General features: G+C 41.5%; 1 protein-coding gene across 15 annotated transcripts in view; it reads right to left on the bottom strand.

Moving 5' to 3' along the window:
• LOC6524172 (neurobeachin) overlaps nucleotides 1-18833 on the bottom strand; it is a 164476-nt gene that overhangs the window by 30673 nt on the left and 114970 nt on the right. For all 15 annotated transcript variants that reach the window (XM_039370270.1, XM_039370308.2, XM_015190058.2 and 12 more), the window contains 2 exons: nucleotides 5570-5696; nucleotides 1789-1985 (listed from right to left, as the gene is read on the bottom strand). In XM_039370270.1, coding sequence (XP_039226204.1) covers nucleotides 1789-1985; nucleotides 5570-5696 — 324 coding nt within the window. The remainder of the gene's footprint in view (nucleotides 1-1788; nucleotides 1986-5569; nucleotides 5697-18833) is intronic.

Genomic DNA, 18833 nt, shown 5'->3' on the forward strand with positions numbered 1-18833 from the left:
CGACGTTTGCTGAAAAAGGATAAATTCGAGATTCGAACGCAACTACTATACAAACATACATACATATGTATATAGTGTACCACTATGAACTCTGGCTACTCAGGTGAAATTCTGCTGGTAGTCCATAAATTCAAGTCACTTTCCTGTGCTGTCTGTTTGCAAAATATCGTTATTTTATAATTTTTGTCTCTGGAAATGCCATTTGACATTAGCCGCTTGAGGAATCAGGTGAATTTATTGCAATTTGATAACAAATATTAATGCATTTAATGGTCAGTGCACAGCGTTCGTCACTCATCGTTTTCTGTTTAAGACCATTATTATTTATTAGCCCTATGATGGCTTTAAATACTTGACAGAATTGTTGACGAACAACAATTAGTATGCATTTATTTGACTGATTCAAGTTGACCACTTATTCATTTTCATAAATCTGATGTTTAGTTTCCTTATTGAATCTTTTATTTGCAAAGATAGTTATTACGTTCACTTTATGAAATCACTTGCTTACTCTTTAGCTCTTCAAAATATCAAATTTCATTTACTTTGCACTTATCTAGTGGTTTCGCCTTTTTCGGAGGCCAAGAAGAGACAAAATGGTCTAAATGGGTTAAGGCCAGGCAAACGTGACAAAGGCTGACACTGTTGTTGGAGTTTTGCTGCGGTTGCAGGCACCACACACACACAGGCACAGGCACACACTCTTTACACATTTCCCCAATTTTCGCCCATTTCCTCTGACAGAAGTAGTGGGAATGTCCGGTTGGTGGAGCAGGAAACTGAAATGGTGCCCTGGTGATTTTGGGTTTTGGCTTTTCCGAAAATCTCATTATTCGAATCGAGTCCCGTCGTCATCCTGTTGCAATCAGCACCATCAATGGCATTAGGCGTGCTTGTGGATCGCAGATTGTTGGCTAAGTGGACTGGTGGTTGATTTTCGTTCCAAAAAGCGGGCTAAACGGAAAATTAAAAAGAAGAACAAAAAAAAAAAACAGCCCCAAAAAAAGTATCAACCCAAAATAAGAGGGAGGGGAGCTGGGCTGTGGATTTCATGTTGATTGGATGGATAGGTGGTCGATTCTTTTCGGCGATTTAGCTGGGTGGCGACTATCTATTTATTAGGCATTTTGCGACAATTGCGAAACGCTATCCAAGTTCGATGCCAGCATCTGACTTCCAATTCACTTTATGGCATTTTTTATGTATTTATAGGGACATGGACATATCGATAGAGTGCTCCCCCATTCCCATATCCCATCAAAAAGCAAAAATGGGAGTGGTCAAACTCACAGATAGATAGCAGGCATACAGGAAAAAAAAATACAGACATACACATACAAACTGCCGACTACAGAGTGGGAAAAATACATTTCGAATTCGTTTTAAGTGCGACGCAATAAAATAAAAGCCCCCGGAAATGTCGACGGGGGTGCAATATGGAGCCCCCTGGGGAACCTCTTCCTGTATTGTATGTGACGGCTATATTCGTATGAGGCCTTTGTTTCAGACAGTTGCATTCAATAAAAAGATGCCTGCTGAATTGCATGCTCTAAAATTGCAAATATCGTCCAGAGAACCATCAGTGTGAAGAACCAGGCGAACCGGGTGGACGGGAATTTAAGCTCCTGATGGCTGAAACTATCGTTTAAATAGTGGTCATGAACACTAGTCGAAGAAGCTACCTTAAATTTGTTCTCCTAAAGATAGATCTATAGATCTGCTATAACCAGTATCTATTTATGCATCGAAGTATGCATCCATTAATGTATGCGTTTTGTTGGTACTCACCGATCCCTTGCGGCCCGGAAAGCTGAAGAAGACGTCCGGTCCGTTGCGATGTGGCATCTGCCGGAGGACGTTCAGCAACTTGGCAGAGTGGCGCGGCCACTTGCCGTTGGTGGCCTTCATCGTTCCGAAGAGCAGCTTTAGCTCCTTCACCGTTATGCTATAGCTGGCCAGCACGCCCAGCATCTCGATGAGCAGGTCTGAAAGAAGGGGTTTGCGGTCGAAATGGGAAATGTGTTAGTGTCAGTGGCAGATACACACGTTTATGCAATCCATGTCAGAAGTTTATGACTCTTGAATTGCTGTAATGAGTGCTGCTAATCCTCTTTATTACCCATTCAAGTGATGGATATTTGTTCGAGTGTTAAATAACAAGTTCAAAGATTTCCCATCCAAATAGGTTCGTTTAAATTATTATTTTCGATATGCATTATGTCGGAGTAAACAAAATAAGCTACAGGAGTATAGATACAGAGTTATTCAAGCTACATTTTCAAGCCATTAAATGCGAAAAGGCCGGAAATGGGCTAAAGGCCTAAAGGATATGCGCAAATGCTGCTGACAGCCTGCCAAACGCAACAATGTATGTGTGTGTTGCTGAGTGTGTATGTGTGTTTGTGTGTGTTTGGTGTGTATATGGGTGTTTCTGGCAACAATCAAGTTCCCGTTTTAGCACAGGTGGCAAGTTGCGAATGCGAATGCAAATGCAAATGCGAAGCCAAATGCAAAGTTCTCGCGTTCACCCAAGTGGCAAGGACACGAGCTCTCACAGCGTATACTAGAAGGCAGAGGGGCATGGTCGGCGGCGGCGTGGGAGGAGGACGGGCCATTGGGGGCGTGGCCGGGGCAAGGCCATCAGCTATATTGCTTTTGATCTAGCACTGCCATTGCCAGGCGCGAATAGAATTTCCATTCAATGGAAGGTTACACAAAGTTGCGCTGAAAATAGCAGCTGATTATTTTTTAAATAACTAGGGAAAGGAAAAGTGATCTTCACAAATCCAATTAACATTTCTACATGGCACATTTAAAATGTAATTAATTATTGGCAAAATGTAAAGGCAGTCATCTTCACAAAATTACTTAAAGCGCTGCAGCACATTTACTTGCATTCCCCTTAAATAACTTTTGGGTTTCAATTGACATGCAATATAAATTGTGAAATTTTAATAGGAAAATTCGCCGGGGGTAAAAGTTTTTGGCCAAAACTATTTCCATCACTCATCCATGTCTCCAGTGAGCCAACGATGACGATGGCGATGACGAAGATGATGACTTTTCTTCCCTTGTCCTCCCACACTACATTAAGGAGTGAGGAGTGTTGCCCGTCTCGCTCGTTTTCTGCCATCTTCCCCTTGTAAGGGCTGCATTTTCAATCAAGTTTTAGCCAAAAGCTTGGCCAAATAGTTATTAATTCCGGAGTTCAAACTGATTGCCCACCCCTCTTGAGTCTCCCCACCCCTATTGCCGTCTCGCCACTACCACTCCTTCATCCACTGGCCACGCCCCCTCCCGAGGGGCAGGCCGACGTCGTCTGGCTTTCCAGCGAAAGCTGCGCTATTCCCAAACTTCATTTGTAATGCACACTAATTGAAATGGGACGCTCGGGCCGTTTTAATGCCTGGTCTGTTGGCTCACCTTCTGTATGCCGCTCAAGCTCACTGGCATATTCTTCCGCATTTACACTCTCCACCATACAAGGCACTAAAAATATTTATGTAGTATCGTTATTCTCGGCATTTGGGGCATTGGGAAGTGAATATTGGTAAATGTTTCAACAAGAAATTCAAAGTTTATCAAAATCTCATATTTTCCAACGTTGGACTTATGGAAACTAACTTGTTGTGTTAGTTACACACTGCTAAACTGGTATTTACGTTGAGATGAATTGAGGTATTGAGCAAAAGCGGCAGTTTGAACCTTTGGGCCACTCTGGTTGACCCAAGTTATCCAGCATCCAACCAGATTCACTGGCCATTCCCCTGCGGCATTCCCAAGACGACAGTGTTGCCCGGTTGGTCCCCAGTTTGTATTCAGCTCCCTGGCTTTCTCAGCTCTCCCAGCTTTTCCCGTACTTTTCCTCTCGTACTTTAGCCCCTTCCTAGCGCCACAGCTTCATCAGCATTTAATTACATTTTCCTTGGCATGCCAAAGATTTTACTGACCCAAACTCATCATCATCATCATCAGTGGGAGAAAAATCAGCGGAAAGAAGAGTATATACATTCTCATATATATATATTTATGTATATATATGGATAAAGAAATGAAAAAGAAGCAAGAAGCAAATTTTAGCGATTGCATTGTCGAGTTTTTGAGCACTTTAAGTTATTGCCCAGAGAACTAGGCAATTTTTCTTCTTCCCCGTACGAATACAGAAACGTATAGACAGACGAACATATACGGACGTATTTTATGTGGAATCCAAGAAGTTGCTACTCCAAGCTGAACTTTGCCCGAGACAACGAACTTTTAACTTATCTAATTTCTTGGCAAGTGTCACGTCTTGGCATTTGTCAGGTGCACACATACACACACATGTAGCAAAACGCTGAGGACAGACATTCCAAATACACAGAGAATATAATTGGCCAAAATGTGTTGTTCTTTTGCAATAATAATAAAAAAAGGTATAACTTAAATTTTCTTTATTTTAATACTACTTATATTTGTGTAAGCAATCGATTTGTGTGGAGTAAGCAAAGTCATGCAAGGTTTTTTGTTAATTACCAAAAAAGAAAAAGGGAAATTGAAATAAACCCAATTTAGTTTTAAACATCTTTCCTTCTGTGCTTGTATGAAATTATGTCTTTGTTTGTGGTCTTTTCCCCTTCGGCATTCTGCTTTCTCCGTGTTTCACACACACACACATGGAGCTCAAAAGTCAGCGACTGCAAATTGACAGCAGTTACAGTTCGTTAAATGCGGAATGAAGGAGAAGAGGGGCTGTGTGGGTGGTGCAAAAAGAGATATGGTTGTGGGTGGTGGCGGTGGTGGTGGTGGTGCTGGTGACGTAGTGGGGTGTGCTGGGATTTTGTGGAGACCGCAGATGTGTCATTGACTTAATAAAATCAAAATCAAAGCCAAAGGCACGCACATGCTTAAGGCATCATGTGTGTGTGTGTGTGGTGGGGGGAGGAAAAACGTGGGTGGAACGGAGGGTGGTGCAGGGCGCGGTGGTTTGGCGCAGTGGGCGGGGCCAGCGAGGGTCGCTAATGAAGAGCAAATTTGCTGCCGAGCTGTGCCGGCCCAATTCACTCCCCCATTTTCTCTGCCTTTTCACTCAGTGGCCCGCTGGGTGGTTTCTGGGTGGCTACTGGGTGGTTCGAAGGCTTTCCAGGGTGTTGGAGGGGTGGGTGCAACTGGGCGTGTCAGTGCTGCTGACAAGCGTGAAATTAATCGAGAGGCAATTCAGCGGACCAGACCAAAAGCAAACCAAAGTCAACTTGGGATCTATTCAGACCAGTCAAACAATGGCCGAATGTGTAAACTCCATTGTTTCACGAACCAGAGACCGTTATCAGTGCCCCTCAACAAAATTTTGATTAAAATGCTTCTCATGAAATATATAATCATTGAGGAATGGTGCTATTGAAATCACTAGCTGTATTGAAACATTCATAATGTATTGTTTCACAATTTAGACACCTTCAAAAGAGTTTTCAATGATTTCACAAACTAGACACTTCAAAAGAGTTTTCAATGATTTGACACCACAGCTGTGCACAGTTGCAACATTTAATTAATATTTTATGGGGCAATGCCATGTAATTATTGTTTTTACCTGCCACAACAGTTTCGGAGCGCTGCAGGCGGACGAGGACATGCTCGATTAGACCGACATCGGTGCAGGCTTGCAGATTGCGGACGCTTTTGCGCAGGATGGCGATGAATACGCTCCAGATCTCCGCCTGCAATGGAAGAGCAAACAAAGCAAATGCATATTAGATGTGTATCAACGAAAATATAGAGATAAATCTTGTATCTTATCCTCTGTTGGGAGGATAAATAGAAAATCTCGAAAGAATAATGGAGAAATCAAAGTATCAATCAAGTATTGCCTTTGCCTCTTGCCCAGCTCGATGAGCAAAAGTAAAGTGGCTCACACAGACATGTGCTCACTCACACACTCTGGCGCACACTTACAACACACACTCGCAATCACATGCAGGGCAAACAAAGGCAGGAAGTGGAAGAAAACGACCAAAATAAGCAGCTCACGCGCAGCACTTATCTGCGGATTTCTCCTCTCTTTCCCTCTTTTGCTTAAGTGTGCGTGCTAGTGTACGTATATGCTTATGTGTGTGTGGCTAATGTAAACAGTCATTGAAATAAAGTAAAATAATGGAAAGTAATGGCAAAATAATCGCAAGCCAAGACCGAGTTTTCCTTCTCGAATTTCCTTTCAGCGTTATTGCCTCAATTCTCCAGAACAAAAGCAAAGCGCTTGACGGTTCTTTATGATTATTGCCTTTGGCACACACACAAACGCACACACACAAACGCACACACACACACAGAGATATATTCCATCGAACTGAGAAGATTGCACATTGATTGGCAATTGCAGAGAAAATGCTGCGAGTATCGCTTTGAATATATATTTCCATTATTCAGTTATAATGGAAATATCAGAAATATAAAATGAACAGAAATTTGTATAACAAATAAATAAACAAAATTGTGACATGAACGGGCTAGCATTGTGCTAATGAAATCTAATGACGTTAAACTCTTGTTCCATTATTCATATCAATGGCATGCTTATCAGTTTTAAGGCTCGTTTTACGCATCATTTATCGCTGATTGTATTTTTCGCGTTCTCCAGCTACGTTTCCTGTTTTTGTTTTTCTAATGCACAGAACACGCATAATTTAATTCGCCGATTTAAAAATGGACCACTCAAAGTTCGGTTTTTTGTGTTATTTTGATTTTCCCCAACATTTTCCTTTGGGGTATCAGAGCACACCGGGGATTGTGGAAAACGGCTTTTGCATATACATATGTACAAATTGTACTTAAATTTTAAACTCACTGATGTACACACGTAATATGTATATGTATGAAGTTTTGTGAGAAATCAGAAATACTCTTTATTTCTTTGCATTTTACTGAGCTGCACCACAGGGCACTTATTATTACCCGGAGTCCTTGGTCCCTTGCCAGCTTTTTCCGTTTTCCCAGCTTTTCTCGCATTTTCTTGTTGGCTTTTGAGTTTGGGCCTCTTCCAGTTTTCCCTCCATTTCTCTGCTGGCCAAAACTCGTTTATTGCTGTTTGCTTAACAATTGAATTGAAGTGTTTCAGAGCTCGATTATTGGTCATAGAATTTTGAAAGTAATTGAGCCGTAGAATTAGTTATTTATGCATTCTTTTTAAAATAACTTTTCTGTAGCTAAACTTGAATGACTTAGGAGAGATTTGCTGTTGAATGGGCTTAAAATTTTGTCCACATTTTACATTTATTCGTATAATAAATTGTATAATAAAGGCGCTTTTATCAATGTACTAAATCATGTAAAACAATGTATTAAATCACCACTACTAGCTTTTGGTCATTTGATGTACTGGGTGTCAGAGCCCCTACCCCATGGTGCGCATGCCATAACTGGTTGGGAATCATAAGTGCCCATTGACAAATTTAAATTTTAACTTACAAGAACGATGACGTGATTGCTAAATTAATGAATGTAGCACGTTGATTGTTGAAAGTAGCATGCTGCAAGTTGATTGTTCAAATGTATTGTTTATTGTTGAATGAATATAGTTAAACATTGGTTTTTTCTTCTGTTCTGAATTTGACGTTGTCATTTGGTGTTTATTTATTTCCTTTGCATTCAAGCACCATTTATGTTTCGCTGCGGGCGAAATGAGAAAACAAAGCAAAAGTTGATTTGACGCCGCTGCGTTGTTTTTACAGCATTATTTCTTAATAAGCGCCAAGCTGGATTTTCTAGCCAGCTCCCCGCGAATTTTCCGCCTTCGTTCATGGTGTTTTCGCTTTTTTATTTTGTGTGTTTCCATACCAAATCCCCTAGAACGATTTGCGCCCCATTGAGGAGATGGAAAGCAAGGAGAAGATAAAGAAAAAATTAAATAATAAGAGTAGAAACTTCAGTCGGATTTTATTACGTAATTGGGTAGCAATTTCTTCATGGCCCAGCAAAAAGAACAGAAACAACAACAAAAACATCAACAAGGGGAACCAGAGTTGCCACAGCCACTGAGCACAAATTAAATTTGGCCTTTTTCACCAAACTCCCGACCCTCTCGTCTCTTCTTTATGTCTGTCTCTCCTCCATCATTTTCCACGGACAGCCCCCATAAGTATGCTACAGAAATGCGGCTGCTTCTTTGAGCCGAGATTTTTCTACTTTCCGTTATTTTTTGCTTATATATAAATTTTTTTTTTTGCTCTTTTACTGCGGAACTCAGCCGAGCATTTTCATCTGCTTGTTGCTCGCTTTTTCGTCTCCAACTCTCGTTGTTCCTTGGCCAGGTTTAATTGAGCATCGCGTGTCCAGCGCGGCCGGTCAAAGGCCAAATGGAAGAAAATTAAAAATTAAGTGCAAAGTTTGCCAAGATTTGTTGTTGTTGTGGGCCCAAAACTCACCGAAATATACAAAATACATATAAAAAATTCCGTCCGCCACAACAAGATAAAATTTACGCAATGGCAAAAGTTTGATTGCGCGGCGTTGAGCGTCACTTTGAAGAACAATCAGCAAAAATGCAAATCGTTTAAAGAGAAAGTCAATCTTATTTTAATTAATGATCAATTATCATTATGATGAAATTATCGTTTATAATAATTTATTTCTTATTGTTAAATCAATTAATACTTCATTGCCATTCAAATATTATTTCTCGATTCTTTCAGTGCAGAGTATCATGCAATATATTTGCAATTTACTACAGTTGAACCTCCTCTCTCCACATGGAGACAATTTTCTTGTGCACTTTACTTTTTGTTTTGCACTCATTTTCCACTTTATCAGCGATTTGTGTGGGTCGTCGCTCTGTCTCTTCTTGGCATTCGCCAGCTGTCTTTGTCTGTTGGTCCTTGGCGCAGTCAAATCGTTTCGTTTCAATAGAATTTCAATAAATTTATCAACGTGTCTTGGCTCCTCGCTCCACCACATCCATGATGCCATGGATCTCGCCCTGTTTTTCTCTAAAACACTCTCCCCTCCTGATGATTTTCCATTTGCATCCAGTGTCTGGTTGAGCGTCTGCGATTTTTCCTTTTGGCCCGTCGAGCAGAAACTGGCAATCGGTCGTATACTTTATCAGGCGACAGCGCATCGTTTGCATGCCTGCAGTGCGAGTTTTTCCTCTAGTCTTACTTTGGTTTCTTGCCTGACTTCTCCACCCCTTGTCCGCCCCATCATCCATACCATTTTCCTTGATTTTTCCCTCGTCTTCAGACCGACCCTCCTCCTCCCGATTCCGCACTGAAACTGACGCTTCGTTACCCCTATTCAATTTCAACACCCGCCCGTCTCTATCTTTATGTCATCTTTTTAGTGCTGAGCTGCAATCTCCTTCCTTTTTCCTCAATCTCCTTCTTGTCTTGGGCAATGCGCTTATGTGCTTCCTTCCTGACTTTCTCTGCCACCCACCCCACCTAGATTTTGCACCCATTTTCCACCCAATTTTCTCTCCACAGAACGTGCCGCCTGGCGAGCCAACTGGTTTTCCCCTTTTGCAAATCTGCTGCGGCTCTAACGGAAATTTATTATTGACAGCATCTGCCGCTGCAATGCAAACAACTGTGCAAGAAGGAGTTTGCCTTTGGAAAATGAGGAAAATAGGGTATGAGGTATTGGGAAAATCGCAGGCATGGCATGGCATATACATACATGTATGTAACATATACATACATACGAACATGCAAAATGCTGGAGTCGGCAATTTTGCAAACTAAGTAGCGTGTGCCTTCTTCAGCTTGGCAGTGTCTACTGGCTGAATGGCTGAATGACTGGCTGAATGGCAAAGACACTGACTGAAATTGACGTTATGCCACGGCTGATGTGCATAATATTGACACAAAGTGCAGTCGTGGCAAAAAGAACCAAGGGAGTGGTAAATTGGGGGAGGAGGGGAAACTCCGGGAAACTGCTCATTCGATTGGTGAGTCATCAACGGGGGAGACAGGCGAACAAAGTGGCGGCATTAGAATGCCCATCATAGTTGCTTCTTTGGTGCAAGAACCGAATATTATTTGATGTTCCACAAAAACAAATAATCGCGTCAATAAATTGGCGTTAGCCAAAGGTAAAGAGAATGGTAGTTGCCAATCAAATTTGGTGTTTTACAACTGACAAATACAATTAAATTCATCAAAATTCACATTCATAGAGATGGAGCAAAATAAACTGACAGGTATTACTGGGATTTTATTCATCTATTATTTAATGCGCCCGGAAAAGTGGTGGGAAATCGTTTGCGACAGCTTTTGTGGGGTTGATGCAAGCGAAAGGATGTCTGTTCCTGGATAGATTGCTGCTATATCTTTAATTGACGTCCTTGTCAGTCGATGATGCTGTTGTTGTTTGTCGTCCTTGTTCGATGCAACGACTTGAACTCGAACTCTGTGCCACGTTGCCACTCAAGTTCCAAGTGACAAAGGGCAATCACTTGCCCTGACCTCTGAAACCTCCACTCTCCGCCTGCTTTTCGCTTCCTTTTCCTGGCCTTTTCCCCCATGTTAATTACGCTAAAGTATTCCATTTCAATTTCGTTTTCGAGCACATTTCTAATTTATTTAATTAATTTATGTCAAGCTGCTGAAGGGTTGAGGCATTTCTTTTAATGACAATAAATATGTATTTTCGCTTGATGTTTGCTTGGCTCTCCCACAAAAAACCCTTTGCCACCAGGTTTCACTACACTGGTCGACAAAATAAATTTCCTCCAATTTCAGGGCTACCACTTTATCTTCAGTCCTTTTTTTGAAAATAAAAAAGAATGTTTAATTGCAAGCTGTTTTCCCTCTGTTGGATTTTCGTTGTGGCCTAGTGTTGTTTATTTTGCCTTTGCCAATTTTTGTTTTTTTTATGCCATCGTCTAATGATTTTTGTTTCGTCGGCGAGTTTGTTTGCCCTCAAAAATTATCTCTCGCAAATTAAAAGTTTTTGCTTTCCTTTGGCGGTGTGAAGGAGAAGCAAGAGTGCAAACAAAGTTCGATAAGGAATTCAACCCTTTTTTCCCCCGGTTTATTATTTTCGGTTTTTTTTTTGTGTTTGTTTTGTTTTGGGTCCAACAAGAATTCACTAACAAGTTAATTGAGACCAATTTTCAGTTCTCTCATCGTTGAATTAAATTTCCCGGGAAAGGCGGGAGTTCAAAGTGGGGTTGCGATGTAATTAAGAATTGACCGAAACCGATTCCAGAGACCCGAGCACGTTGTCCCTGCTCAGTTGGCCATTAAGGTGTCACAAATTGAAAGCGAGCTGCGAAAATCGCGCTTAAAGTCGCGCGCACAATCACTGACGCCTGACGGCGAAGGAAAATGGGAGCAGGGTGGAAAAACTTAAAATAAAAAATGCAAAAAGGGTAAGTGGAATAAAAGTATAAAAAGGATCATCAAAAAAAAAAAAAAAAACGAATTATGTCAACCTTTTGATGCTGTCAAGTGCCGCAAATTGAATTATGCACACAGAAAAGGTGTCGCCAAAGTCAACAGACTCTGATTCCCCTTTTTTCACACTTTTCCACGACTCATTTATGTTTTTTCTTCACTTGAGAGCACTTCTCTTGACAAACAGTTGGACTGCTTTGCCTCTCAAACAGTCGTATTTTTCTTATTTGAGATTCCTTTGAATGGATAGTTTTTGAGCAGCTAAAGACTCGTACCACCCATTTATGCATTGAATAAATTTATTACAAATGTTTGTGTTTTATGAGTTCTAGATTTGTAAATTAAGCTCAGTTTCTGGCTTGTGAGTTGTGATCCAAAACTTGAATTCGCATTCAGAATACGAAGCGAATCGAAATTCGCTGGCGAAGCCAATGGGAATCGCATTAAAATTTCTCGCATAAATCGCAAAATGTGGTGGATGGTGTGGATTGGGGGAAAACAAAAGGAAGCTTTTGAAAGGGGGTCCGGTGGTTTTTCCGAACGGAGTTTGGGGGTGGTGGTGTTGCCGTGTCAAACATGAAATTCAATTGTGTTGGCAAAAAGTGTCCGATAGTGCTGCTAGCATATGCATACTACCGGCAGTAGAGGGTTAAGCGGAACCATCGCATTTGTGCAAAAGTTTCACGTTGACATTTCCATCATAATTTTATTTTTATTCTCTCATTTTTGTGTGCTTTTTTTTTCGGTTCTTTAAATTTTTTTTCTTTTTCCCACTTTCTGTGATTTTATTTGGCATTTTTTTGTCGGCCGCAAAAAGTTTGCATTGCTTTTGACGCACGACTGAGTAGCGGAAGTGGGCGGCGGGTTGAAAAAGTAGGCGGGCTATCGAGTGTGGGCGGTGAATGTGGGCAAGGCTAACCCCTTGTCGCCGATTTGACCCCTTTCCCTACTCAAAAGCATAAGCTTTCGAGGCTGTTGCCTTTTTGCATATTGATGAGGCTGAAGAATCTTTTCGAACTGCGTGGAAAATGGAAAATGTGAAATCTAAAATCTATGTTCCTAAAGGGGTCGGCGGCGATGTGCAGAAGGGGTGGGTTAAAAGCGCGTGTCAAAATTGAATGACAAAACTCATGTGTGTGGCATTATGCCGCACAAAACCTCACCTCTTTCGCATTTTCTAACGGCGACACATGTGCGTTGGTGCTAAGCCCACAAGCCAAAAATGCAAAGCAGCTCAAAAAGTATTCCAAACAGATTTTCACAGCGTCCGCCAAATCCAGACATAACGCCCACCGCCCACCAGCCTCCGCCCCTCCGATCAGCCACGCCCATATGGATATGTCTCGTGTGTTGGTCCTAAGGCCTTAGCGGAACAAGCTGAAGAAGCTCCAAACTTTATACATTTTTCATGGCTGGCAGCAAAACGGAAAAGCGGCATAACAACAAAAAATGAAAATATAAACAAAAACGCAAGAGTGACAAAAGAGAAAAAACAGCTATACTGCGGGAAAAAATTTACATTTAAATTTTTGCAAAAAACAAAATTTACTAGCTTATTTTAATTTAACCTTAATTCAAGGAAACCGGAGCAAACTACGAATGCAAAAATTGAAAATAGCCAAGAAAATATAACTGAAATAATATTTGAAAAGGATTTTTAATAAGTTACAAATTAGAAAAATCAATTAGAGAATATTTAGGGCACTTTTTTAATCCCATTGCCTATTTTAAGTCTCCTCCGCCCTCTGACAAATAACGTTCTTTTAATTTCAATTGAAATGAACTTCCAAGTTGGCTTTGGATTGGCTGTATAAAACTTCAATTGCCTATATGCTTTGTGCATCCAAAATTCTTCCAAAATACCCCGCCGTACTTAAAATGCTATTAACTCAAGCGAGAGCACAAAAAAGAAGCACAAGGAAGAAAAAAAATATTGAAACTTGTGCGGCTTTTGGGCTTTTCGGCTACGCTATTTCGGCCCATTTTACTTCAGACCATTTTGGAAATTCTATTTTTTTCTGCGGAGGAGGCGTCTACTTAAAAATACATTTACACTTTAATGACGCCGACGCGTCGGTCTCAAAAGCGCTCAGAAAACCTAGCATCGAAGCAAAAACAAATCAAAAAGAAATTAAATGACCTTTTCACATGCCAGACAATGCTTTAAACTCAACGGGTGGCCCCAGGGCGAAAACCAACGCAAGGCCAGGCACCAGTTTCCATAGGCGGTAGGTGAATGGTGGGGGCTGCTGCGGGCAAAATGGAGGGCGGTCAGGAGCTCGGGGTCAGGTTCGGGTCATTCTATGTGTTTGACTGTCGTCGTTGCCATCGCCGTTGTCCCCTACGTGACGAGTACTGCCAATAACGAAAAATAAAACAAGAAAAGAATCCCAAAGGGGGGCACCAAAGTACAAAAGAGTGTGGGCTAAAATCGGATTTCAAGAAAATATAGAATATCTAAATACCCTGGTGACATTTCAAAAACGCAGTTCTATATACTTTTGGTATCGATAATCGAATAAGCAAATAGACACAGCCGGTTACCAGCCTCAGCAAAGGTATACGAAATTGGTTATTATACAGTCCATTCGTGACCCAAAAAGGGTATACACAAGTCCGGAAAAAGATGAAAGCATATCGCCAGCGACACAAATGTAATAAAAGGCGGCATCAAAAGGCCAAAAACACACAAAAGGCAACGCTGCCAATACAAATGCCAGGTCCCGGCTAATGCTGAACCCATTTCAAAGTGTGTCCTTCCTGCTCAATCTCCCTATCTCTCTCTATTTCTCTCTCTCTCCCTCGTCTGCACCTATCCCCTGCGTTCCTTATCTGTCCATCTCCCTTTAGATGGCTGCCTGCCTGTCCGGCAATCCTTGCTCCATGTCCGGCGTGTCCGTAAAACTTTTGTTATTCTTGTGTGCATTTCAATTCGATTCTGTCTCGTTTGTCCCTTTCCAACTCATTCTTCCCCTGCATCCGTCTCATTCTCCACCCCTCCTATCGGAGCAATCACAATTCATATTTAATGGCGAGTTCGATTCCTGGTGTCCTGCATTGGCGTTGGCATTCAGGGCCTTGACTTGCCCGACTTGCAGTAAGCCACTTGCATTTCAATTCAATTCGCTGTCAAAGTGTGACCAGGGTTAAATGAAATGAACTTAATTCTAACAAAAATCCATAACCAAATATTGTGACCGATTTGCAGTGTATATATATACAAGTATATATATTTATTTCGCACCATGATTGTCAAATAATAACTCCAAACGAAGTGAAACACCCCCGCCTGCCAAAGAGGCCAAAACAAAATAAGCGCAAAATAAATCCCCGAAGAACGCTGCCAAAACATAATCTTCTTATGCTCATTGCTCAGCATTACGCAAAACACAGTCACACTGGCGAATGGAAACTGGAAACAGGCAGCACCAGGGAGCACAACAACAACAAAACAACATCGAGGGGTCGGGTGGGTGGCCGAATAGGAATGGAAAACTTATAAAATATCTGCGAGGAATACAAATTCAATTCATGAATAAATTTCATGTATAGCCCTTGGCTGGCTGGCTGCTGCTTTCTATTTTATGTATTTTATGGCGTGTGCCTACGTTATGTTGTCGAGGTTGCCATAGGGACACCATACCATATCACTCCATACCATTCCATACCATACCATAAAGAGGATAACACAGAAATGGAGGCATCTGCATATCTGCCTGGCTTTGCCATTGCCACCGTAGCGGCCGTGGCAGCAGCAGTGGATGATTTACCAAAGGGCCAACATATACTCCAGATAATTACGGCGCAGTCTAGACTTTAAAGCATGGGCTAGGTTTGGTTTCCCTCTCCCGATGAAAGTTGCCAACTGGCAACGGAAAATCGTTGGCTGCCACTGACTACCACTGCCACTGCCCCTGCCAACATAATCGCAAGTTAATCCTCCGTGTAACTTTACCACCAGCAACTGGGCATTTGGGCAGCAGAGTGGTTTTTTCCGGGGCAGGTTGGAAAATGTGGGGACGCCCTGTTCGAATGTAGATAAGCGGCCCTAAGCCAAAGATACAACTTTTAGATACTTGCCAAACTGAAATGTTGCGATGGCTTCGCACTCCCGCAAAAATAGCAGCTAAAGCAGAAGCTTAAAAATGTTTTATTTTTATCGCAGTAAGTCAGAAATCCGAATGAGGAAGGGAAGATGCTGAAAATTCCTTTCCATGTAATGTCAGGCGGATATCTCTTTGCTAAGGTTTCCCGTACCTTCAAGCGAATGTCTTTATCCAACTTTGATGTTTGACTTAACTCAGAACAGAGACGTAGATGCCTTTACTCTACAGAAAAATGTTCCCATGAAATGTAACCCCAAAAAGAAAGAGGCTTGCAATATTATTTATTTAACAGTGTGCCCAGACTCAAGTAAGCATCGATTACATAAGAGGTAATGAAGTACTATGTGAGGTCACCATTCAGCATTCATATATTGATAAAGTGACTACATAAAACTCGAATTTTGTTGCAAGCCTTAGGCGTAAATTTACAAAAGCTGTATGCCCTTTTTCCAGCTTTTCACTTTTAAAAAGACCACCTGTCTTGGTCAACTGTGAGCCATTGTTTGCAGCTTTAACAACGTTATTTACAGCTCCGGTGGGCGGGGTGTAGTACAAAAAGGGGAATGCAAACGACAACGAGATGAAGGGAAAACAAAAAGCGGAAACCAATTCGACGAAAGGTGAAAGGTGTTCGTCTGTTGATTCGACCCTCCTTTGAACGAATCCCCTTCCTTTCCTTCTGTCCTCGCACTTTAACCGCAGAAATCAGCTGGGGGTCATGGGCCATTTCCACCCATTTCCCCCATTTCTTTTCTTGACTTCTGTTCTTTGCTCCGTTCCTTTTGAGCTCTTTTTGACTGTGGCAAGAGTTACGCAAATTGCTGAGCTGGCAAAGGCTGTAAAATTTTATTGGGCATACACACAGCCGACGAGCCGGGACAAATATGCGGTGTTTCGGGGGGCGGGGTGGTGAATAAGTGTGGTGATTCGGTAGGTCCTGTAAATTCCGGTGACTGGTGGGTCGCATTACGGCCTTAATTTCAAAAAGAAGCTTTGATTTAAACGCAAAACACGGCGACCAAAGGGCGATGAATTTATTGTAAAGAGTATAAAATGTTATAGCCCCCTAAAAAAAAAAAACTAAGGGCTTAGAGCGTGTCACCTGTCGGCGGGACAAGGACTAAAACTGTTATTTGCACTTGGCTCAGTTACGTGCCGAATCAATTGAGCAACGGCTAAAATACCAGGGGCGTTGTTGCGAGGGGGCCTTACAAGGGGGCAGCAATTTCTGGGGAGACACACGACTGGGCACTGTAGTTGTTGGGCATAAATAAATTGAGTCGCCTCCTTTACATGCACAATGTTTACGCAACACCAGTTGGAAAACGACGAAGGAAAACCAAATTTGTTTACCAAACTAGTTCGAGGATAGAAGTTTTGAGTACCCTTGTTATGAAAAATCTACGGAATAGCTGTGATACGTAATTCAGAACGTATATTATTTATGCAACATTATTAACTGGACAAATCCTGAACGAATGTACATATTAAACAAAGTTTTCTTTGCATATATGAAATTACAAAGTAGGAAATTTATATACTTCTCAAGTTATTCGCTTTCTTGTAAACTTTTGGGGCTAACATGTAATGCGCCATGAAAGGCTGCATAAACCGGAGCGCCCATAAAATTGTTGTAAATTCAGTGGATGGCTGCCGTGCGGTTCGGTGGGTTGTGGGTGGTTAGGAGGCTAGAAGGAGGAAGGTTAGGTGGCTAGGTGCTATTGGTGGCTCACACCTGCCTCGCATGCCAAATGAAGTAAAAGATCTTGGCGCCGGAAAATCTAACAACGTTGCCACACACCGGGTGATGCATATTTGATGCTTGTTTTACATATGCCAACAATCAAGGGACACATGCTTATGCTCGTAGCATATCCTAACCACCGAGCCATCTAACCACCCAACCACCTAGCCATCCACCCAACAGCACATGCCAAAATTTGTCACTGACAATTTTCATTAATTTAAAAAGCCAAATAAATTGTGAAGCTTCAACCGCAACAAGAGCAAACATCTATGTCAACAAAGCGGAAACAAGCAACTGACGCATATCATTAAAGAGTAGTTACTGTGGGTGGTGCTGGGTGGCTTGTGGGTGGTTAGGGTGGCTTCGTTTTTCCGGGCGCATGGTATGCATATGTAAGACGCTCTTAAATGGATCGCTTGTTTGTGACGCACAAAACAAACACACTTGAAGGCAGGTAAAAGATGCCAGAAACCACTTGCCACCCACGAACATCACCCACACAAGTACACCTTCGCAAATCAAAATCAAAATCAGGTACAGGTACAAACCAGGCGGCGTAAAGGTGGTCTGAAAAACGGCAACACAGCTTTTTGGCAAAGGAAAAGTCAATGCTAAACTTGCAATTAAGCAATAAAAATATACAATTACACATTAAGCTCTTCATTTAATGAATACTTAAGAAACCAAGATTATTTTCCATCTGTATGTTATGTTTATAATAAAATAGAGAAAAGGAATTTAACTGGTATATTATTGTTTTTGTTCCCTGCTCTAAAGCTCCTATTAATTAAAATGGAAATTTGATTTTTTTCAAAGATTAATGTACCACATTCTGATAACGTGCTGTAATACTCCAGTTAAAAGATGAAAAATGTAATTTATATTCCAAAGGCGCGATTGAGTGCGATATAAATTTTGTTATCCGCGCAGTTTTACATATTTTTTTTTTACAATTTATACGCTGTGTTTTTCCACTGCGTAAACGAGGAGAGTCAACGAACCAATGCAATGGAAACTCATAAAGCGGCAACTTTGTTGCGATTTAACACTGGCTGTTTGCCCATATGTATTTATATAACTGCGTACATATGTATGTAGTATATGTAGGATATATAGCTTCTGTAGCTTCAACTTCCGATGTCTGCGCCTTCGCACTTTGGATGACACCGGCAGCAACCAGAAAACCAGCAACCCACTCAGTCTGCCAGTAGAAAACACTTCCTGTCATCACACACACACATATACATGGTGGTGTGGGCGAAAGTGGGAGTGTGTGGGTTGGGAAAAAAAACGAGAGAACCACCCACACGCACGTGAAAAGTTACAGGATCCTTTCGCCAGCAGTCATGCTTAATAATTTGATGGCACAAGCGAGCAAGCAGCGACAACGTCAGGTGTAAAATATTGTTAAGCGCAAACACAGAAGCACACCCACACAAAAATACACTGAGCCAAATTGTATAAATTCATAATGTTGTAATGGGAATTGCGAAGACACTTGATTGCGACTGCTGAGCCATTTAAGATTAGGATCTGTCCACTTAGCATTACACTGCTTTACTCCAAGAAAACTTTAAGCAAAATCTATGTAATTGAGCACCAGCTCTATTTGAC

Source organism: Drosophila yakuba, chromosome X (assembly GCF_016746365.2).
Source record: "Drosophila yakuba strain Tai18E2 chromosome X, Prin_Dyak_Tai18E2_2.1, whole genome shotgun sequence".
NCBI classification, from domain to species: Eukaryota; Metazoa; Arthropoda; class Insecta; order Diptera; family Drosophilidae; genus Drosophila; species Drosophila yakuba.